At 47.3% G+C, this 17,907-nt stretch overlaps 1 protein-coding gene across 1 annotated transcript; it reads right to left on the bottom strand.

Annotated features, from left to right (window-relative positions):
- Positions 1 to 5,572: 5,572 nt before the first annotated feature.
- On the bottom strand, positions 5,573 to 13,762 carry KRT32 (keratin 32). The gene is made up of 7 exons (XM_020910047.2): positions 13,330 to 13,762; positions 12,685 to 12,767; positions 12,344 to 12,500; positions 10,669 to 10,830; positions 10,463 to 10,588; positions 8,660 to 8,880; positions 5,573 to 6,029 (listed from the first exon to the last, which is right to left on the bottom strand). The coding sequence occupies exons 1-7, from the start codon at positions 13,666 to 13,668 to the stop codon at positions 5,900 to 5,902; spliced, it is 1,218 nt and encodes a 405-aa protein (XP_020765706.2). The 5' UTR covers positions 13,669 to 13,762; the 3' UTR covers positions 5,573 to 5,899.
- Positions 13,763 to 17,907: the final 4,145 nt, after the last annotated feature.

Raw genomic sequence — 17,907 nt, 5'->3', positions numbered from 1 at the left:
TCCCTGCAGTAAATACAGCTTTTCACAGAGCCTGAAGAGCAGGGGTTCTGGCTGCAGGGGTTCTAGTGCTGTCCCAGTCACTTGAAACCATGGTCCTAGAAAGCCCAGCTGTGGGTTAGTGACCAGGGCCAAGCAGGGCCAAGCAGACAGCTAATTTCTGCTGTCGAGCAAAGAGACCAGTTATACATATACATATATATACATTATTTTTAATATTCTTTTCATTATGGTTTATCATAGGATATTTTAATTCTACAGGAATAATTTTTTAATATTTATTTATTTGGTTGTGCGGGGTCTTAGTTGCAGCATGTGGGATCCTCCTTGCATCATGCAGGATCTTTCATTGCAGCACACAGACTCTCCAGCTGTGGTGCCCAGGTGTAGTAGTTATGATGCACTTAGTTGCTCTTCGGCACATGGGATATAAGTTCCCCGACGAGGGATCGAACCTATGTCCCCTGCATTGCAAGGCAGATTCTTAGCCACTGGATCACCAGGGAAGGCCATATAGGATATTAAATATGGTTCTCTATGTTATACAGTAGGACCTTGTTGTTTATCCACTCTCTATATAAAAGCAAAGAAGATTTTCTTTAAGCAACATTTACCGAGCACTTACCATGTGCCAGGCATCATGATAGGCATTTTCACATGCATTCTATCCCAACAACTCTGTGAAGGAGGTAGAATTATTCCCATTACCACAGGGGAGAAGGAGACAGAGATGCACAGAGGTTAGGCTATCTGCCAAAATGACACAGCACGTTAGTAATAGAATTCGAATGCTAGCCCAGGTTTTCTAAAGCCAAAGTCACTGATTATTTCCATTATGGCAAGATGCTAGTTTGTGTGTCTGTCTGGTTACTTATTGATGGCTAAAGAAGAGGACTATTTGGAAATACACTTATCTCAACCAATTGTTTGAGAAGATAGACATCAAACGATCTTAGGAACTTCCTGTTTTGCCAAATTGAGATCACTGCATTCACAGGCTAAAATTTATGAAACCCAAAAAGAGAAATGTTTCATTGTGAATGATTCTCCCAGTTCTCACCTGGCATATTCTGCTTTGATCATATTGTGAAAGCTTTCTTAACAAAATAGGCAGGGTACCATTAAGCATAATTCAGTCCACAAATCACCCAGCCTCTTCATCACTGTGTCTGACTCCTGGGCCCTTCTCTCTGCAAGTATCACCTTCTGGCCAGGCTTCTTGAATGGCTCTTTTGCCCCAGTGGGCCCCCACTCCCACCCCATAAGGAGGCCTTGTTCTAGGACCATAAGTGGTGGCAGATGTGAGGCCCTGTCTCTTTAATATTCTCAGGGAAAGTTGCATCTTCCAAACGCAGGTCCTTTCTTTCCTAATTCCCACTCAGGGAGTATCCTGCTACCCGTGGGAGTTTCTCCCAAACATCAATTATGCCAGAGGCTTTATTACTTTGCTGTGGCCCTGCCAAGGTTTTCCTATAAACCTGAGTTAATTAAATCTAGAGGCTTTGATATGAGTTCCTCTGAGAATCCCCACATGTGTAGCACTGGGTCCAGTCTCTTTGCTGGTAGGCAAAAAAGCCTTTCCAGAGTTTACGCCTGAGGCTTCCCCATCCATCAGACAAGAGAGATGGGTTGGTTGGGAGGATCACTTGTGGTGTTTCTAACTTGGAAATCCAAAGCTTTAGTTGCTCAGTCATGTCTGTGTGACCCCATAGACTGTAGCCTCTGTCCATGGGATTCTCCAGGCAAGAATACTGGAGTGGGTTGCCACGCATTTCACCAGGGAGTCTTCCCAACCCAGTGATCAAACCCAGGTCTCCCACACTGCAGGCAGATTTTTTACAATCTGAGCCACCAGGCAAGCCCATTGGAAGGACCATCAAGACGTGAAAGATGGTGGCCATCTGTGACCAGCAGGGGGTAGCACTCCTGGCCCTGGGCTGCGGGGCTTGGTTTCATATTAAAAAGCTTGAATGAGCATTTGAGTGGTCAGACAGGCCTTGGCAAGTCAGAGTGACACACAAGTGTGGCGACAATGATGAGGTTGGATTAGACAATAGTGATGGGGGACAAGGAACCTACAGAGACCCCCAAAATGTCTAGGGGCCTGGACTCTTGGTCCTCAACTCCCTATGTGATTACTTCCGCTGCCGCACTGGCTACAGCCTAAGGTCCAGGCACTTACTGAGTCAAATGTTAAAAGGATGAGGAGAGACAGAAAACAACAAAAGTCTGTAAAGCAATTATCCTTCAATAAAAAAATTAATTTTTAAAAAAGGATGAGGAGATTCTGGGTTTGGTGGTTTCTTTCTTTGTTTTTAATTCTTGGCTGCTCTTCGCAGCTTGCAGAATCTTAATTCCCCTACCAGAGATCAAACCCATGCCCTCGTAAGTGAAAGCGTGGAGTCCTAACCCCTGGACTGCAAGAGAATTCTCAGATAGTTGTTAGCTCTTTTTGAAAGGAGAATTATATTCCTGGGAAAGAGTTTCAGCATCTCAGGGGGGAAAAAATTCTCTACTCTTAGAGATGTAAAAGCAGGAGAAAAGGGAAAATATTTATTAGCCTGAAAAAATAATAAAACTTAGTGTTTGGAGAAAGCATACAGAGCTCAGAGAGACCTGCTAGGCTTGGTGGCGAAACCCTTGGCTCCAGTTTCCACCTGTTGGTTATGTATCTGTGAGCACGTCTTTCCATTCCCCTAGGCCTGAGACTCCCTGTCTGTACATGGGAGAGATTGGACCAGCTCATCTGTAAGGCTCTTTGTGATTCTGACAGTTCAGGACTGTGGCATCCAGCAGAACTTTCTACAGTAGTGGAAATATTCTATTTTCTGCCCTATGTGGTTCCACCAGCCACATATAGGTATCGAGCACTTGAAATGTGGCTAGCACAACTGAGGAATTGAATTTTTCCATTTTATTTCATTAAAACTTAAACAGCCACATGAAGGTAGTGGCTACAGTATTGGACAACAAAGGACCAGGATTCTGGAACTGAATGAAGATTTGGTTCTGTTCAGTCTGTTGTGTTTATCAAGCTAAGCATATTCTAGATAAATTTTGCATAGCAATAGAAAGCAAAAGGGCCTCCCAGGTGATGGCACTGGTAAAGAACCCACTTGCCAAGGCAGGAGATGTAAGAGAAGAAGGTTCAATCCCTGGGTCCGGAAGAGCCCCTGGAGGAGGACATGGCAACCCACTCCAGTATTCTTGCCTGGAGAATCCCATGCACAGAGGAGACTGGCGGGCTATAGTCCATGGGGTAGCAAAGAGTCGGACATGACTGAAACAATTTAGCACGCACACACGGAAAGTCAGAAGGAGGTCTTGTTTGCACTCAGTTATTGGAGCATCCAGTGAGGTAGAAGCCCCTCTCCCTTGACATTGCAGCTCACTTGAAGTTACTCCAACCAGTAACCACAGCTGGCTAAGCAGTGTGTTTGTGTCTCCTGCCAAGCTCATGACCCAGTCTGCCAGGCTTGCATGCAGGATCATGTCCGGAGAGTCCCAGGCAGCTTCAGGATCCAGTCCATTTCTCATCACTTCTTGGCAAGTCTCGAGGGCAGATCCTTAATAGAAATATCACCTCAGCTCATTAAAGAAGGACTTTGTATTTGGAGGATGAGGTTCAGAAACGTATTCAAGATTCCAGCTCTCTCCTCTTCATCTGCCATGGCCAATCTGTTACCTACTTGGCTCCTTCACTGAGTTGTTCAGATTGACCCTTCATTTTTCCATTCTCACTGTCATTTCCTTAGTCAAGACCCTGTTAGTCTCTTCCACTCACTTTCTCCCTGCCTCTCAGCCACCTTCTTTATACTCCTTGGTGGAACTTTCTAAAATACCACTCCAGTCATATAATCCTTGGACCCAAATCCTACAGCCCTCCCACTGCCTTCAGAATAGAGTCCAGGCTCTTCATAGGGTACCTGAGGCCTCCCAAGGGCTGATGCCTTCCTACCATTTGAACTTTATTCCCACCAGTCTTTCCCATGAGCCTGCTGCTTCGGTCAGCAGATCCATTCAAAGCCTCCTGGGCCTGATTTCTGTTTTCCTATGGACCCCAAATACCTATTCCTGTCCTTTGCTCTGTAGACATCCTAGTCAACTTTCCGGACCCATCTCAAACACCACAAACTACATGAAGCCCTTCCGCTCTCCTCAAGCTAGTACTTCTCCCAATCTTCGTCAGCTTGTACTCTTTCCAGGTAGGAATTTGGGGGTGTAGCAGAGTGGCTAGAATAAAGCTGCAGTGGAGCTGGGTTCAAATCTTTGTTCTTGCCTATAACCTTGGGCAACTGACTAAACCACTCTCTGAGCCTCAGTTTCCCATCTGTAAAATGAACATGATGCCTGATGCCTACCTTACAGAGTGTTTGTGAAAACCTCATAAATCAATTTACGTAAGGTGCTCAACACAGTACTAGATGCATTTTGCTTGCATGCATAATGTGTGCATGCTCAGTCATGTCCAATTCTTTGTGACCCCAGAGACTAACCAGCCAGGCTCCTCTGTCCATGGGGTTTTTCAGGCAAAAGTACTAGAACAGGTTGCCATTTCCTACTACAGGGGATCTTCCTGACTCAGGGATCAAACCCACATCTCCTGCAACTCCTGCATTGGCAGGTGAATTCTTTACCACTGGCAGGAGGAGAAGGGGACAACAGAGGATGAGATGGTTGAATGGCATCACCGACTCAATGGACATGAGTTTGAGTAAGCTCCAGGAGTTGGTGATGGACAGGGAAGCCTGGCATGCTGCAGTCCATGGGGTCCCAAAGAGTTGGACAAGCCTGAGTGACTGAACTGAACTGAGCCACCAGCAAAGCCCACCAGGGGCAATATAAGTGTTCAATAAGTGGTAGTAATAGTTTCTTTTTATTATTGGCTTATTGTAGGAGTGTGGCCTTATACACGCTGATAAGCTCTCTCTAATTATAAGTGTCTGCACTGTGAGAATTGTTTTGCTTGCATTTTTTTGTATCCCCTGCACTCAGTTGTGTTTGTAATTAGTGGGGACAGAGAATATGAATTGCTTGAGTATCACTGGGACCTGAAAGTCTGTATTTGAGTCCTGGGTTCACAACTTACAAGCTGTGTGACCTTGGGCAAGTTTTTTAATCTCTCTGGCCTCAATAATGGTACATTTTTCACAGACTGTTTCAAGGGTTAAATGAAGCATTAACAAGGTTCTGGAGGACTATCACAATGGGTTTGTCAGTCCCTAATATGGAACCTGCATGAAGGTTTTTTGAATGAATGAATGATCCCATTGTACCAGGTGTAATGAGGTTTAGGGGTTGGGGTTATCAGATACTCAATTAACAATAGTCTGGCATAGAATTCTGGCATCATCACCTCCCCCTCCTCTTTATTCTTTTATTACTTGGCTCTGGATGGGTGGCCTGGTTTTAACTGGTTTGTGGCATGCAGGTCTTTTTAGTAAATGCCGCTCAAGTCTCTATAGAAGCAGAAAGGGCATAAAAATAAGATTTGGCCACATTCCTCTGGAGCCCAACTGAGCAGAATTGGCTGGTGGATACAGCAGCATATGTGACAAGGAGAGGGAAACAGGTGTGCAGGACACTGGATGAGGCTTTATTTACTAGTTAACTAAAAACAATGCTCCAAAGTGCAGCACGGACCGCCAGAAACACGCGCGAAGAGAGCCCTTCACCCGTAGAAATAAGAGCAGCCATTTCTAAGAGGCGGGAGCTAGGGCGCCCCCTGCAGTATCAGAGCGCAGTTGCTGACGGCTCACTTCCTGGAACTGCTAGTGGCCTTTCTTGCCCCCAGGGGCTGGCCCTGCTCTTTTGGTGGCCGCTGAACTGCAGTCAGGCGCAGCCTCAGGAAGCACCAGCCGCCGAGTTCGCATCCTTGAGGATCCAGCATCAATGAGGGATTTCAGTGGCAGCCTGGGCGGCAGGGCACACAAGGCACACAGACGGTGCGGGGCACGCAGAGGGTCCGGGGCACACTCGGGGAGTGGGCACAAGGGGGCTGGGAGGGGGTGGAGCACGGGTTACACGGCAACCTGCGGAAGAAAGGCATGTGGCAAGGTTTAGAAAGAAGCCCAGCTCGGCAACAAGTCCTGTCACTTCTGCATCCCCCACTCCCACCTCACCCAACCCCAACGTTTGTGCTTCCCAAGGGCTCCCAGTGGCCACCATCTCCACTGTTTTCCCTAGTATAACCTCATTGTCTTCACCTATGTGAGCCCAACAGCTTCTTAACTGGTCTCCCCAACCCCATTCTTACCCCTCCTAACCATCCAAGCATCCTCAGTTTCTTAGCCAGAGTGATCTTCTAACTTGCCCCTCCCCTGACCAAGGAGACGGGGGAGGCAGAGGATGAGTTGATTAGATAGCATCACTGACTCAGTGGACATGAGTTTGAGCAAACTCAGAGATAGTGAAGGACAAGGAAACCCAGCATGTTTCAGTTCAGTTCAGCTCAGTCGCTCAGTCGTGTCCAACTCTTTGCAACCCCATGAATCGCAGCACGCCAGGCCTCCCTGTCCATCACCAACTCCCAGAGTTTACTCAAACTCACGTCCATCGAGTCGGTGATGCCATCCAGCCATCTCATCCTCTGTCATCCCCTTCTCCTCCTGCCCCCAATCCCTCCCAGCATCAGGGTCCTTTCCAATGAGTCAAATCTTCACATGAGATGGCCAAAGTACTGTTTCAGTTCAAGGGGTATCAAACAGGTCTTAGCGACTGCACAACAATCTCTGCCCAAAACCTAAGTGGCTCCCCCTTTTGCCAGGAGGAAGAGCAGCTTCCTTCAACTCAACTGCCACAGCCACCCTGAAGCCTCCCCTGATCTCTGTCATATCCCCCCAGGGCACCATATCCCTCCTTCCAGAGTTTTCTGTCATTCTGCTACTGTAGTCTGTCTCCCCACTAGCCAGAGAGATCAGCAGTCCCTATGCCCACCCTGCATACCTGGCGTAGAGCTCGACTTGATAAGAATGTTTTGAATAAGACGAATTCATCAATTGTTAGAGAAGGAATACAAAAGGATGATCTCAGAGACTGACAGGTGTGGGTTCAAAACCAGCAACAATACATTGGACATAGGATGGAGGCCAAATAGCCCAGAGACTGGATAGGCAGCCCAAGGACCACATCCAGTGTGAAGTGTGTTCCATTTGGCCAACACTGGGCTTTTTTTTTTAATTTGTTGAAAATATTTAAAAATCATGAGAACTTAACATTTAAAAGAAAACCAGCTTCCCTTGAACAATGGGAAGATCCAAGGATTCTGAATCTTCATCTCACGTGGTAGAAATGGCCCTGAGGGGGGCAGCACCATCCTCGTTGGACAGGATAGAGCTCCCCGGTTCTCCACCATCCCTCAGTGACCCACATCACTCCGGTATGTTCTTAGCCTGGTCTTTGAAAAAGATTTGACTCTGCAACTCTTTGCTCTGGAGGACAGGATTATAAATGATTGAAAAGCAGGGCTGAATGTCTACCTGCAGTCATCAGCCCACCTGGTATCCAAGGCCCAGAGAGATCCTGCATCCAGACAGCCACCAACCCTGCCAGTTCTACCTGTACCACGGCTGGGAGTGGATGCCTCCACTGCCTGGATTCAGACCCTCCCCATTTCTTGTTACCTAGGCCACACCCAAGGCCTCCTGAATGGCATCCCTGCCTGCCCCTCCTCCTTCTTTCCACTCAGTCCTTTCTGCTGCCATCTTCTTGAAAAGTAGCATTGAGCTCTCACTGGCTTGGTCATTTTCTGAGCATTCACTACACCAGGTACCAGGTACAGGTACATTGTACCCTGTACCAGATACAGGGAATGAAAATATCTTCTCCTGGGCTTCCCTGGTGACTCAGTAGTAAAGAATCCACTGCCAATGCAGGAGACACAGGTTCCATCCCTGACTGGGGAAGATCCCACATGCCTCAAGGCAGCTAAGCCTGTGAGCCACAACTACTGAGCCTGTGCTCTAGGGTCTGGGAGCCACAAGAGAAGCCACTGCAATGAGAAGCCATGCATACTGCAACTAGAGAGTCACCCCCGCTCGCCACAGAGAAAAGCCTCCACAGCAACAAAGACCCAGCACAGTCAAAAATAAATAAATAAAAATAAGCATTCAAAAATAAGTAAATATTTTTTTCTCTTGTCTTTGAGTTCAACGGAGTTAGTCAGTTAAGCAAATCTTATCATTTCCACCTCAAAAAAGAAAGCCCTCCCAACTGTCTATTAAATAAAATCCTCGCTCCCCAGCATGGACATTAGTGGTTCCCCATCAAATGAAGCCCAACTGACCTTTCCTGTCCTCCCTCCCACCACAGCTTATCACATGAAGTTACATCACCCTCTCAAGTGTCAAAGACATCCCCCACACACACCCGTATGATCTCCAATGGCCCGTCTGTCTCCCTGGAGATGGAAAAGACCTGAGAATAGATGCTCTGTCATCATCCATCTCAGTTCCCCTGTGCCACCTAGCACACGTGGACACTTGGAAGGAGTTTGTCAGCTTGGAGCAGAATGGTCCCAATGGGCCAGGGGTGGGATAGCACCATGAATACCTGTCTGATGTCTTCAGATCATGCCAGCATCCTAATCGCTTCTTAATCATGGCTCTATCTTATGGGCAATTACTTCCTATAACCTCTCCCAAACCTCACATATGCCACATACTTGCAGTCCTCACTCTCCAGCAGTCCCCGGTATGTGTTGATCTCCGCCTCCAGCCGGGCCCGCACGTCCAGCAGCACCCGGTACTCCTGATTCTGCCGCTCCAGGTCACAGCGGATCTCCGCCAGTTGGGACTCTACGTTGCTGACCAGGCCCTGCATCTGGGCCAGCTGGGAGCCGTAACGGGCCTCCGTCTCTGCCAGAGTGTTCTCCAGGGAGTCTCTCTAAGGCAAAGGGAAAAACAAAATAACTAATAAGAATAGGCCTATTTTCCATGGCCTGGCTGAAAAAGAACCAAGAAGCAGTCACTGTGGAAGACAGTACAGATGTTTCTCAAAACACTAAAAAGAGAACTACCATATGACCCAGCAGTTTCACTCCTGGGTACATATCTGAAGAAAACAAAAACACTAATTCAGAAAGATACATGGACCCCAATGTTTACAGCAGCATTACATAGAAGACATAGCCAAGACATAGAAGTAAACTAAGTGTCCATCGACAGATGAATGGATAGAGAAGATGTGGAACATATACACAATGGAATACTACTCACCCATAAAAAATAATAAAATAATGCCATCTGCAGCACCATAGATAGACTTGGAGAGCATTAGGCTAAGTCATATGTCAGATGCTGTATGATTTCACTTATGCATGCATGCGAAGTTACTTCACTCTTGTCTGACCCCTTGTGATCCCATGGACTGTAGCCCTGCAGGCTCCTCTGTCCATGGGATTCTCCAGGCAAGAATACTGAAGTGGGTTGCCATGCCCTCCTCTAGGGGATCTTCCCAACCCAGGATCCAAACCACATCTCTTATGTCTCCTGCATTGGCAGGTAGGTTCTTTACCACTAATGCCACCTGGAAAGCCCATGATATCTCTTATATGTGGAATCTGAAAAATACAATAAGCTAGTGAATAAAACAAAAACAAAGAGGAATCACAGATATAGACAGCAAACTAGTGGTTACCAGTAGGGAGAGGAAAAAACGTGACAGGCAATACAAGGGTAGGGGATAAAAGGATTATTATAGGATTATATGAAATCATGTGTGGGAAACTACAGAAAATTGAAAAGCACTATAGAATTTAAAGAAACTTCTATTAAATTTTAAAAAAAAGGGGGGAGCCAGGGAGAAACTGGGCAGGGACATTGTGCAGAACTGAGGAAACTGAAACCCAGAAAGGTCAAGTGACTTTTTCAAGGTTAAACAGCTGGTTATAGACCAGGATTTGAACCCACATTCATGTGACCCTAAATTCCATATTCCTTCTTCAACCTTAGCCTTCAGGCCTTAGATCTGAAGTTCACCAGGCTCCTCCCCTACAAGTATCACTGAAATCAGTGGTCTTCAACCCTGGATGCACCCTTAGAGTCACATGGGAGCCTCTAAAAACCACCCAGGCCCAGGCCTCACCTCCAGAGACTCTGATTAAATTTATCTGGGGAGGAACTTGGGCAGGGAGCACTTTTAAAACTCCATAGATAAGGGTGAAAAGCATGGGTTTGGAAGATCAGGCTAAGCAGAGGTCAGGCCTTCTTGGGGAAGTAGTTGACAGAGGTCACTTAGCCCACATCAGATTTGAACCATGGCCTATTTATCTCTGAGCTGGGTCTTGGGAGAAACATTCCTCCAGGAGAGGTCAGCTGGGCAAGCAGCAGTGGTGGCTGAATCTGGACCTCCTCCCCATCCTCCCCTCCTCCTGCTCCTCCCCCTCCTCCTTCCTGGAAGCCTGCACCCACTCTCCATGCTGCCTAGCATCCAGAGCTGGGGGAGAGGATCCCATCAGCACACTCACCAGGCTGTGCTGGGTCTGCAGCTCGATCTCCAGCGTGTTGACAGTTCGTCTCAGATCAATGATATCTGACTGGTAGCTCTGAAGCTGCTCAGAGCTCGTGACCACCTGCTGGTTAAGCTCTTCCATCTGCAATGGGGGAGACAGGAGAAGGCTGGGAGTGCCTCTCAGGGACCCTGGGGAGACCAGCCTCGCTGCGAGAGACCCACCTGCCTGGTGAACCATTCCTCCACATCCCTGCGATTGGTCTCCACCAGAGCCTCATACCGACATCGCATCTCTTCCAGCACCGTGTTCAAGTCCACTGGGGACACATTATCAACCTCAATGTTGAGGCGATCCCCAAGCTGGCATCGGAGAGCACCAACTTCCTGAAAAGAAGCAAGAGCACCAGAAAAATGTGAAGTCACGTGATCCTGGCTCACCTACCCAGGGAGATGTGAGAAGATGAAGCAAAGGATGCTAAAGATCTCCACGTTAGAGGGGCCCTGTAGGGACTGCAGCCACCCTGAAGCATCCCAAGGGTCTTTCAGCCCCATTGGACCTCCCTGTGATGGGAGAAGCTTCCTGTTGCTTTGGCAGAAGCCGAGAGCAGCATCAGGGTTTGCTTGATCCATTTGGACTAAAATGGGACAGCTGTGCCCTGTCTCCCCTGCCACCATCCCAGCCTGCATTTGTCTGGGAAGGAGAGCAGCAGGAGCCTGACTTTACTTGGTTCAAGGCCCCAGTTACAGCAGGCACCGCCCGGGCTTGGCAGCCAAGGAGAGAAAGTTGTCGCCGAGGCTGCCAAGACTTGGTGATAGCTCCTCATTAGCGGCCTCTTGGGGCAGCTCCCAGTTCTCTGATTTAGATGGGGTGAGTAAGGTGCCTTCAGGCATTTGGTGAGTATGTGGTAACTGATGGTTACTTTTCACTTCAGCCTAGGAAACCCAGCCAGGATTCAGAGACACTTGTGCTTTCAAATCCCAAGTCAAGAGGTTGAGTGTCAACCCAGGGAACGAGGGAAGAAACACCTGAACTCAGGTGAGCTTCGCAGCACACAGGTGCCCAGGGGGAAGGGGTTTCACACCAAGGACCTACAGTAGATGAAGAAAAGTCAGAAAGCAGAGGGTGGACCAATGCCTTCTGGATGAAGTATATTATGTACAGATGAAAGGAAGAAGAACGACAGGGAGAGAAAACAGAAGAAAACCACTGCCTCTCCCTTAGAAGAGGTGGGGGCCACCTCACAATCCAGCCTAGCAGAGTTGGACAGCCATTTCGTGTCAGTTCTGGAAAATAACCCCTCCCCATCCCTACTGGACCACTCGACTCCTGGTATGCGGTTCTCGTGAGAAAACAAGCCACCACAAGCCCTTGGCAATCACACAAGTCCAAGAAATGCAGAAGGGAGAGTTGTTAGCATTTCTGAGCACCAACCAAGGGACAGGTGTCTGAGAACCTGTGCGTTCGAAGTCACTTCAATCATGTCCAACTCTGCAACGCTCTGAACTGTAGCGCACCAGGCTTCCCTGTCCATAGAACTCTCCAGGCAAGAATACTGGAGTGGTTTGCCAAGTACTCCTCCATGGAATCTTCCCGATCCAGAGATCTAAACCTGCATCTCCTGGGTCTCCTGCATTGGCAGGCTGATTCTTTACCACTAGCGCCCCCTGGGAAGCCCTTAAGACCTGTAACCTCACGGAATTCTCACAGCAGCCTCGTTGATAGAGTCAGCCCCATTTCACAGATGAGGATGCTCAGAAAGTTTTAATAAATTGGGCAAAGTCACAGATACAATCTGTGGCCAGCCTGGGAATTTCAACCCATGTCTAGCCAACCCCAAGCCCCAGGTTCCCCCCACTGGGCTCCCCAGGGCCACCTTGGTTGGACTTCAAGCCTCACCTCCTCATGGTTCTTCTTGAGACACATCAGCTCCTCCTTCAGGGACTCCACCTGCATCTCCAGGTCGGCCTTACACAGGGTCAGCTCGTCCAGGATCCGGCGCAGGCCATTGGTGTCGGCCTCCACCAGCTGTCGCAAACCCAGCTCCGTCTCATACCTGTGTAAGAACATGGTCAGGCACTGAGGGCTGAGACTGAATACCGGACCCAGGGACAACCTGGAGCCGCTGGCACTTTTCCAACTGTCTATGAAAATAACAGAATACTGTCCCCAAGCACATGCCAGGAGAGAAGGCTCTCCCCGCACCTGACACCCCACCCCATCCCCTGGGCCAAACTCACTTGCTCCTAAAGTCATCTGCAGCCAGCTTGGTGTTGTCAATTTGCACGACTATCCTGGCGTTCTCTGCCTTTGAGTACAGAATCTAGGGCCACAGCACACAGAGAGGATCAGTCCAGGACAAGAAGAAGCAAAAAGAACCCAAGTGAGTCCTACAACCACCCCTGCCAAAACCCCTGGAACTCTGCGGGATAGTCATTGAATCTAAATGCCTTGTTTTGGAGGCAATGATCACCATGGAAGGATAGACTTTATTAGACATGACGTTAGAAGGGTTCTTAACAAGTCTTCACATTTACTGAAAACTCACCACATATCAAGGGCTATGCTAAGCACTTTACCTGTATTTGCAATAGAATCTTCTAGACATAAGGACCCTTATTATTCCCATTTTCCAGATGAGGAACCAAGGCCCAGGAAAGGGACCTCCTAGAGTCAGGTAATGAAGCAATGACAGAACTGAGACTAGATCCCAAGCCTCTTTCCACAGGAACGACTCTGGCTGAGCCCTTGAATTATGAGAAAATGCTGCGCCCTAGGGAAGTTTCTTTTCCCTGAAGGTAGCTAAAGAAATTAATGAGATTCAAATCTGGATCTCCACTCTTCCGGTCGCCCTCCCAGGGAGTCTGTTCACCACTTGCGCTTACCTTCTGCTGGAGCTCCTCAATGATCTTAAAACAACACAGGTAGTTAGGACCTACGGTGGGCTCTTGAAAGTCAAAGGCCTCTTGGAGTCGTCTCTCCAGCTCCACATTCTCCTGCTCCAGCTGCCTCACCCTCTCCAGGTAGGCAGCCAGGCGGTTGTTCAGGAACTGCAGGGTCTCCTTCTCATTGCTATTGAAGACACTTTCACAGTACAAACTGCAGGAACCCATGGAGCTGAAGATGCTGCTGGCTGGGTGGTAGGTGGTGGACACAGAGAGAGAAGGTACACACGTCCCAGGCTGGCAGATGTAACCCAGACACCGCTCCGGCCGGCAACTCATGCAGCTGGAGCCAAAAGAGGAGGATCAGGGTCAGCTCTTGATGGGGGCTGGGGAGCAGTCAGATGGCGTGTCGGAAAGACTGCAGCTACCTGAATTGCAATGTGGTCTGCCAACCGCATTCTGCTTGAGCCTTTTTATACTCATGAAGTGAGGGGCCTTTTGCTACCAAATCATTGTGGAGGGGTGTTGATGTTTAGACTCAATCCCAGAGGAAGCTGCTAATTAATTTGTAATTTGGTTTCCAATAAGGAGTTCCTTTCCTCATAAAAGGGGCCAAGCTTGTCATTTGGCTAACGCGGGACTCTGGTCTTCTGTCATTGATCAGGGGAGAGAGCTCCAGGATACATCTTCAAAGGACCAGCTCCAGGCCCAGGCCCTCATTTCCAGGCCAGGGCTGCCGGGCCTGACCCTGGGCTGCCAGTGACCTTGTCCCCTGCGCCCCTACCTTCTCCAGCCCAGAGACAGGCCACAGTTCTGGGGCAGAGGCGCCTGCTTTTAATGAGAGCATCCTTTGTGGGAAGAGGAAGCCTGACCCCTTAAGGAGGAAATGTGTGGGTGACAGAAGCTGCATGGATCCTGGCAGTGGTATAAATCCAGGGAGGAAGGAAAAACAGGCTCTGAGTCTCATTCATGAGCATCATCTTCCTCCCAGGGGAAGAAAAACATGAGAGGAGAGAACAAACTCAGCACAGGGACATCATTTCAGCAGGACGCTACTGAGGAAGAAAGAGATGAGAACCCTACTCTTGGGAAAGGAGGTCAATGTCATGAGTACCTCTGTGAGCAGAAGCTCAATTTAGACCATCTCTGGATCCGCCTCTTCATTTATCTCTGCTCCACATACAGAGGGTTCGATTACTGTTTGTTGAAGAGGCTGAAACAGGTTCTGCTCTCACTTTCTGCAAAAACTGGGCAGGTGGAGGGGGTGGTTTACTTTGGGACCTCAGAGACCAGAGGCGGAGTGAATCAACTCTTTCAAGATGTGACACTGTAGCGCTAGGATGAGTGAAGCCAGGAGACCAGGAGCAGGTGTCTCTGATTCTAGAAGTCCTTGAGCACTTCCCAAGAAAGCAAGCTAAGGAGAGACCAGTGGTTTTTAGGCCTGAGTGCAAAACTCCTGGGCTCACACACTTTGTGTTTAATATGTGTGTGTTCCAGCCCAGGTTGGGTGCATGAGACAAGTGCTCGGGCCTGGTACACTGGGAAGACCCAGAGGGATCGGGTGGAGAGGGAGGTGGGAGGGGGGACCGGGATGGGGAATACATGTAAATCCATGGCTAATTCATTTCAATGTATGACAAAAACCACTGCAATGATGTAAAGTAATTAGCCTCCAACTAATAAAAATAAATGGAAAAAAATAATAATAATATGTGTGTGTTATGTAGTCACTTCTTATTCATGCACCTTCTCAATATAATATTAAAGTATAAGTATTTGTCTTATTTTTCATGTATTTCTAGAAGATTTGGTGGAGGGGCAGGAACGGGAAAATGCCACCCAGCCCTATTCCCTGAAATGTGCTGCTTAAGAAAAGTCAAGATAGAAATCTAACTCACTGTGTGACCTTGGGAAAGTCACTCTACCTCTCTGGGCTTCAGTTCCCTTCAGCAAATTGAAAGGGTTAGATTAAATCATCCCTCAGTTTGATTTTTTTGCAGCAACCAGAAATTTTATTTCAAGAAGACAGAAGTAAAGGTGATATAAATACCAACTACATGGAATGAGACACATCAGACAAGCTTTCAAAATCGTCACCAGTGCTTATGTAATATGTGCAAGTACCAGGTACTGTGCTGGTTGTTTGGCATTAAATTTTCCATTTAATCCTCACCCCCAGGACTTCCGTGGTGGTCCACTGGTTAAAAGTTCACCTTCCAATGTGGAGACACATCCCTGGTCAATTCTGGTTCAATCCCTGGTCAGGGAGCTAAAATCCCACATGCCTTGCAGCCAAAAAACCCAAAACTGTAAATATAGTTTTTAAAAAACACTAACATAAAACAGAAGCAATATTGTAATAAATTCAATATTGACTTTAAAAATGGTCCACATCAAAAAAATCTTTTAAAAAATCCTCATTCCCAAAATATAAGATATAGTTGTATCCTGAAGATATTGCAGGTTTAGTTCCAGACCTCAGCAATCAAGTCAATATCGCAATAAAGCAAGTCACATGAATTTTTAGGTTTTCTGCTATTGTTTAGCCACCAAGTTGTGTCCAACTCTACCAGGCTTCCTTGTCCTTGGGATTTCCCAGGAAAGAATACTGGAGTGGATTGCCATTTGTTTCTCCATGGGAATCTTCCCAAGCCAGGGATTGAACCCCGTCTCTTGCACTGCAGGTGGATTCTTGACCACTGAGCTACTAGGGAAGCTCAGGCCAATTCTTAACTGCTGAGCCACCAGGGAAGCCCTTAGGTTTTCTAGTGCATGGAAACATTATGTTTACACAATACTGTAGTCTATTAAGTATCAATAGCATTATGTCTTTTTACAATTGTATATACCTTAAGTAAGAAATACTTTCTCGTTAAAAAGTGCTGTCATCTGAGACTCCAAAGAGTCATAATGGTAACATCAAAAATCACTGATCACACATCACCATCATAAATATAAAAATCCTGAAAACGTTTGTGAGCATTACGAAAATGTGACACAGAAATCTGCAGTGAGCAGATGCTATTGGAAAAATGGCACTGATAAACTAGCCAGATGCAGGGTTGCCACAAACCTTCAATTTGTTTAAAAAAAAAAAAAAAACAGTGTCTGTGAAGCACAATGAAGCCAAACACAAGAAAGTGAGGTCAGGGACTTCCCTGGTAGTCCAGTGGTTAAGACTTTGCTTCCAATGCATGGGGTGCAGGCTCAATCCCTGGTCAGAGAGCTGAAATCCCACATGCCTCAAGGCTAAAAAATCAAGATATAAAGTAGAAGCAATGGTGTAACAAATTCAATAAAGTCTTTAAAAATGGTCCACATCAAAAAATCTTTAAAAAAAAAAAAAAAGGAGAGAAAAGAAAGAAAATGAGGTCCACCTGTATTCATTATTGTAATAATGTGTAATGGTGGTTCTCAAAGGGTGACCTCCAGACTAGCAGCATCAGCCTCACTCAGGAACAGGTTAATGACGCAGTTTCTCAGGTCCCTTCCAGACCAGCTGAATTGGAAATTCTGAGAATGGGATCCAGTTATCCATGTTTAACAATCCTCCAGGTGGTTTTGAGAACCACTGAGTGATAGGAACATAAATATCTCTAACTTTGTTAAGTATAATTTCCATTTTATTGTTTTTTCAGAGAACAGTATTTCTTCAGTCTTTAAAGGCTTAGCTTAGCTCCACAGGTCTAAATGGGAGTGGAGGTGTTTGGTCCTTCCAGGTTTCACAAGAAATGATTCCTGACTACCTTGGTGTGAATGGCGCAACTCACAAGGTAGTGTAATTACACATCCAGTTTGGGAAGCACATAGATGTTAAAAATGCTCACTTCAGAAATGTCCCTGCTGGTACTATGTTTGGGGCTTCCCAGGTGATGCTAAAGAACCCACCTGCCAGTGCAGAAGACATAAGAGATGTGGGTTCGATCCCTGGGTTAGGAAGATCCCCTGGAGGAGCACATGGCAACCCACTCCAGTATCTTGCCTGGAGAATCCCATGGACAAAGGAGCCTGGCAGGCTGCAGTCCATTGGATCATAGAGTCAGACACGGCTGCAGCGACTTAGCATGTACACACAGCATTACGTGGACTTGACTGGGTACTCTTAAAGGCTGTGGGAGTCTCAGGATCACCTCAGTCAGATCCTTCATCAAATTGTTCTCCACCTCTGGCACTGTCACAACTGATGTCTCTTGACATCACTGAAGTTCCTTAGTGGTGCTCTTCACATCTTATGAAGAGCATGTGGCTATCTGGGGACAACTTTTCTTCCTTTCTGTCTCAAAGAGTTTAGCCTTCATCCTTCTCCATTTCCGACTGGGATTGGCAGAGCTTGCAATTTGCCTGGTCTGCTGAAAAAAGACATTCTGGACACAAATGAGTCTTTGGTCCAAGAGACTGAGAGCCCCCACTTCCATGTGGAAATGGCTTGGGACCCAAAGGTACCATGTACCTCATCAGAGGTCAAGAGAACTCCAGAACATGATGAGTCTCTAAGGAACAAGACTCTGAACCGTGGGAGGAAGTCACAATGCCAGGCTCACTCCCCCATCTCCTGCTTTGGATGAGCTGTGGGGTTTG

Source organism: Odocoileus virginianus, chromosome 17 (assembly GCF_023699985.2).
Source record: "Odocoileus virginianus isolate 20LAN1187 ecotype Illinois chromosome 17, Ovbor_1.2, whole genome shotgun sequence".
NCBI classification, from domain to species: domain Eukaryota; kingdom Metazoa; phylum Chordata; class Mammalia; order Artiodactyla; family Cervidae; genus Odocoileus; species Odocoileus virginianus.
Note: the sequence above shows the minus strand (reverse complement) of the source record. Positions and strands in the feature narration are given on the sequence as shown.

Excerpts from the sequence above, each read along its gene's own strand:
- KRT32 (XM_020910047.2), bottom strand. The coding sequence starts at position 13,668 with ATGAGTTGCCGGCCGGAGCGGTGTCTGGGTTACATCTGCCAGCCTGGG. Across the intron at positions 12,501-12,684 it reads GCAGATGACTTTAGGAGCAA|GTATGAGACGGAGCTGGGTT; the intron begins GTGAGTTTGGCC and ends GTTCTTACACAG. Across the intron at positions 10,831-12,343 it reads TCAAGAAGAACCATGAGGAG|GAAGTTGGTGCTCTCCGATG; the intron begins GTGAGGCTTGAA and ends GCTTCTTTTCAG.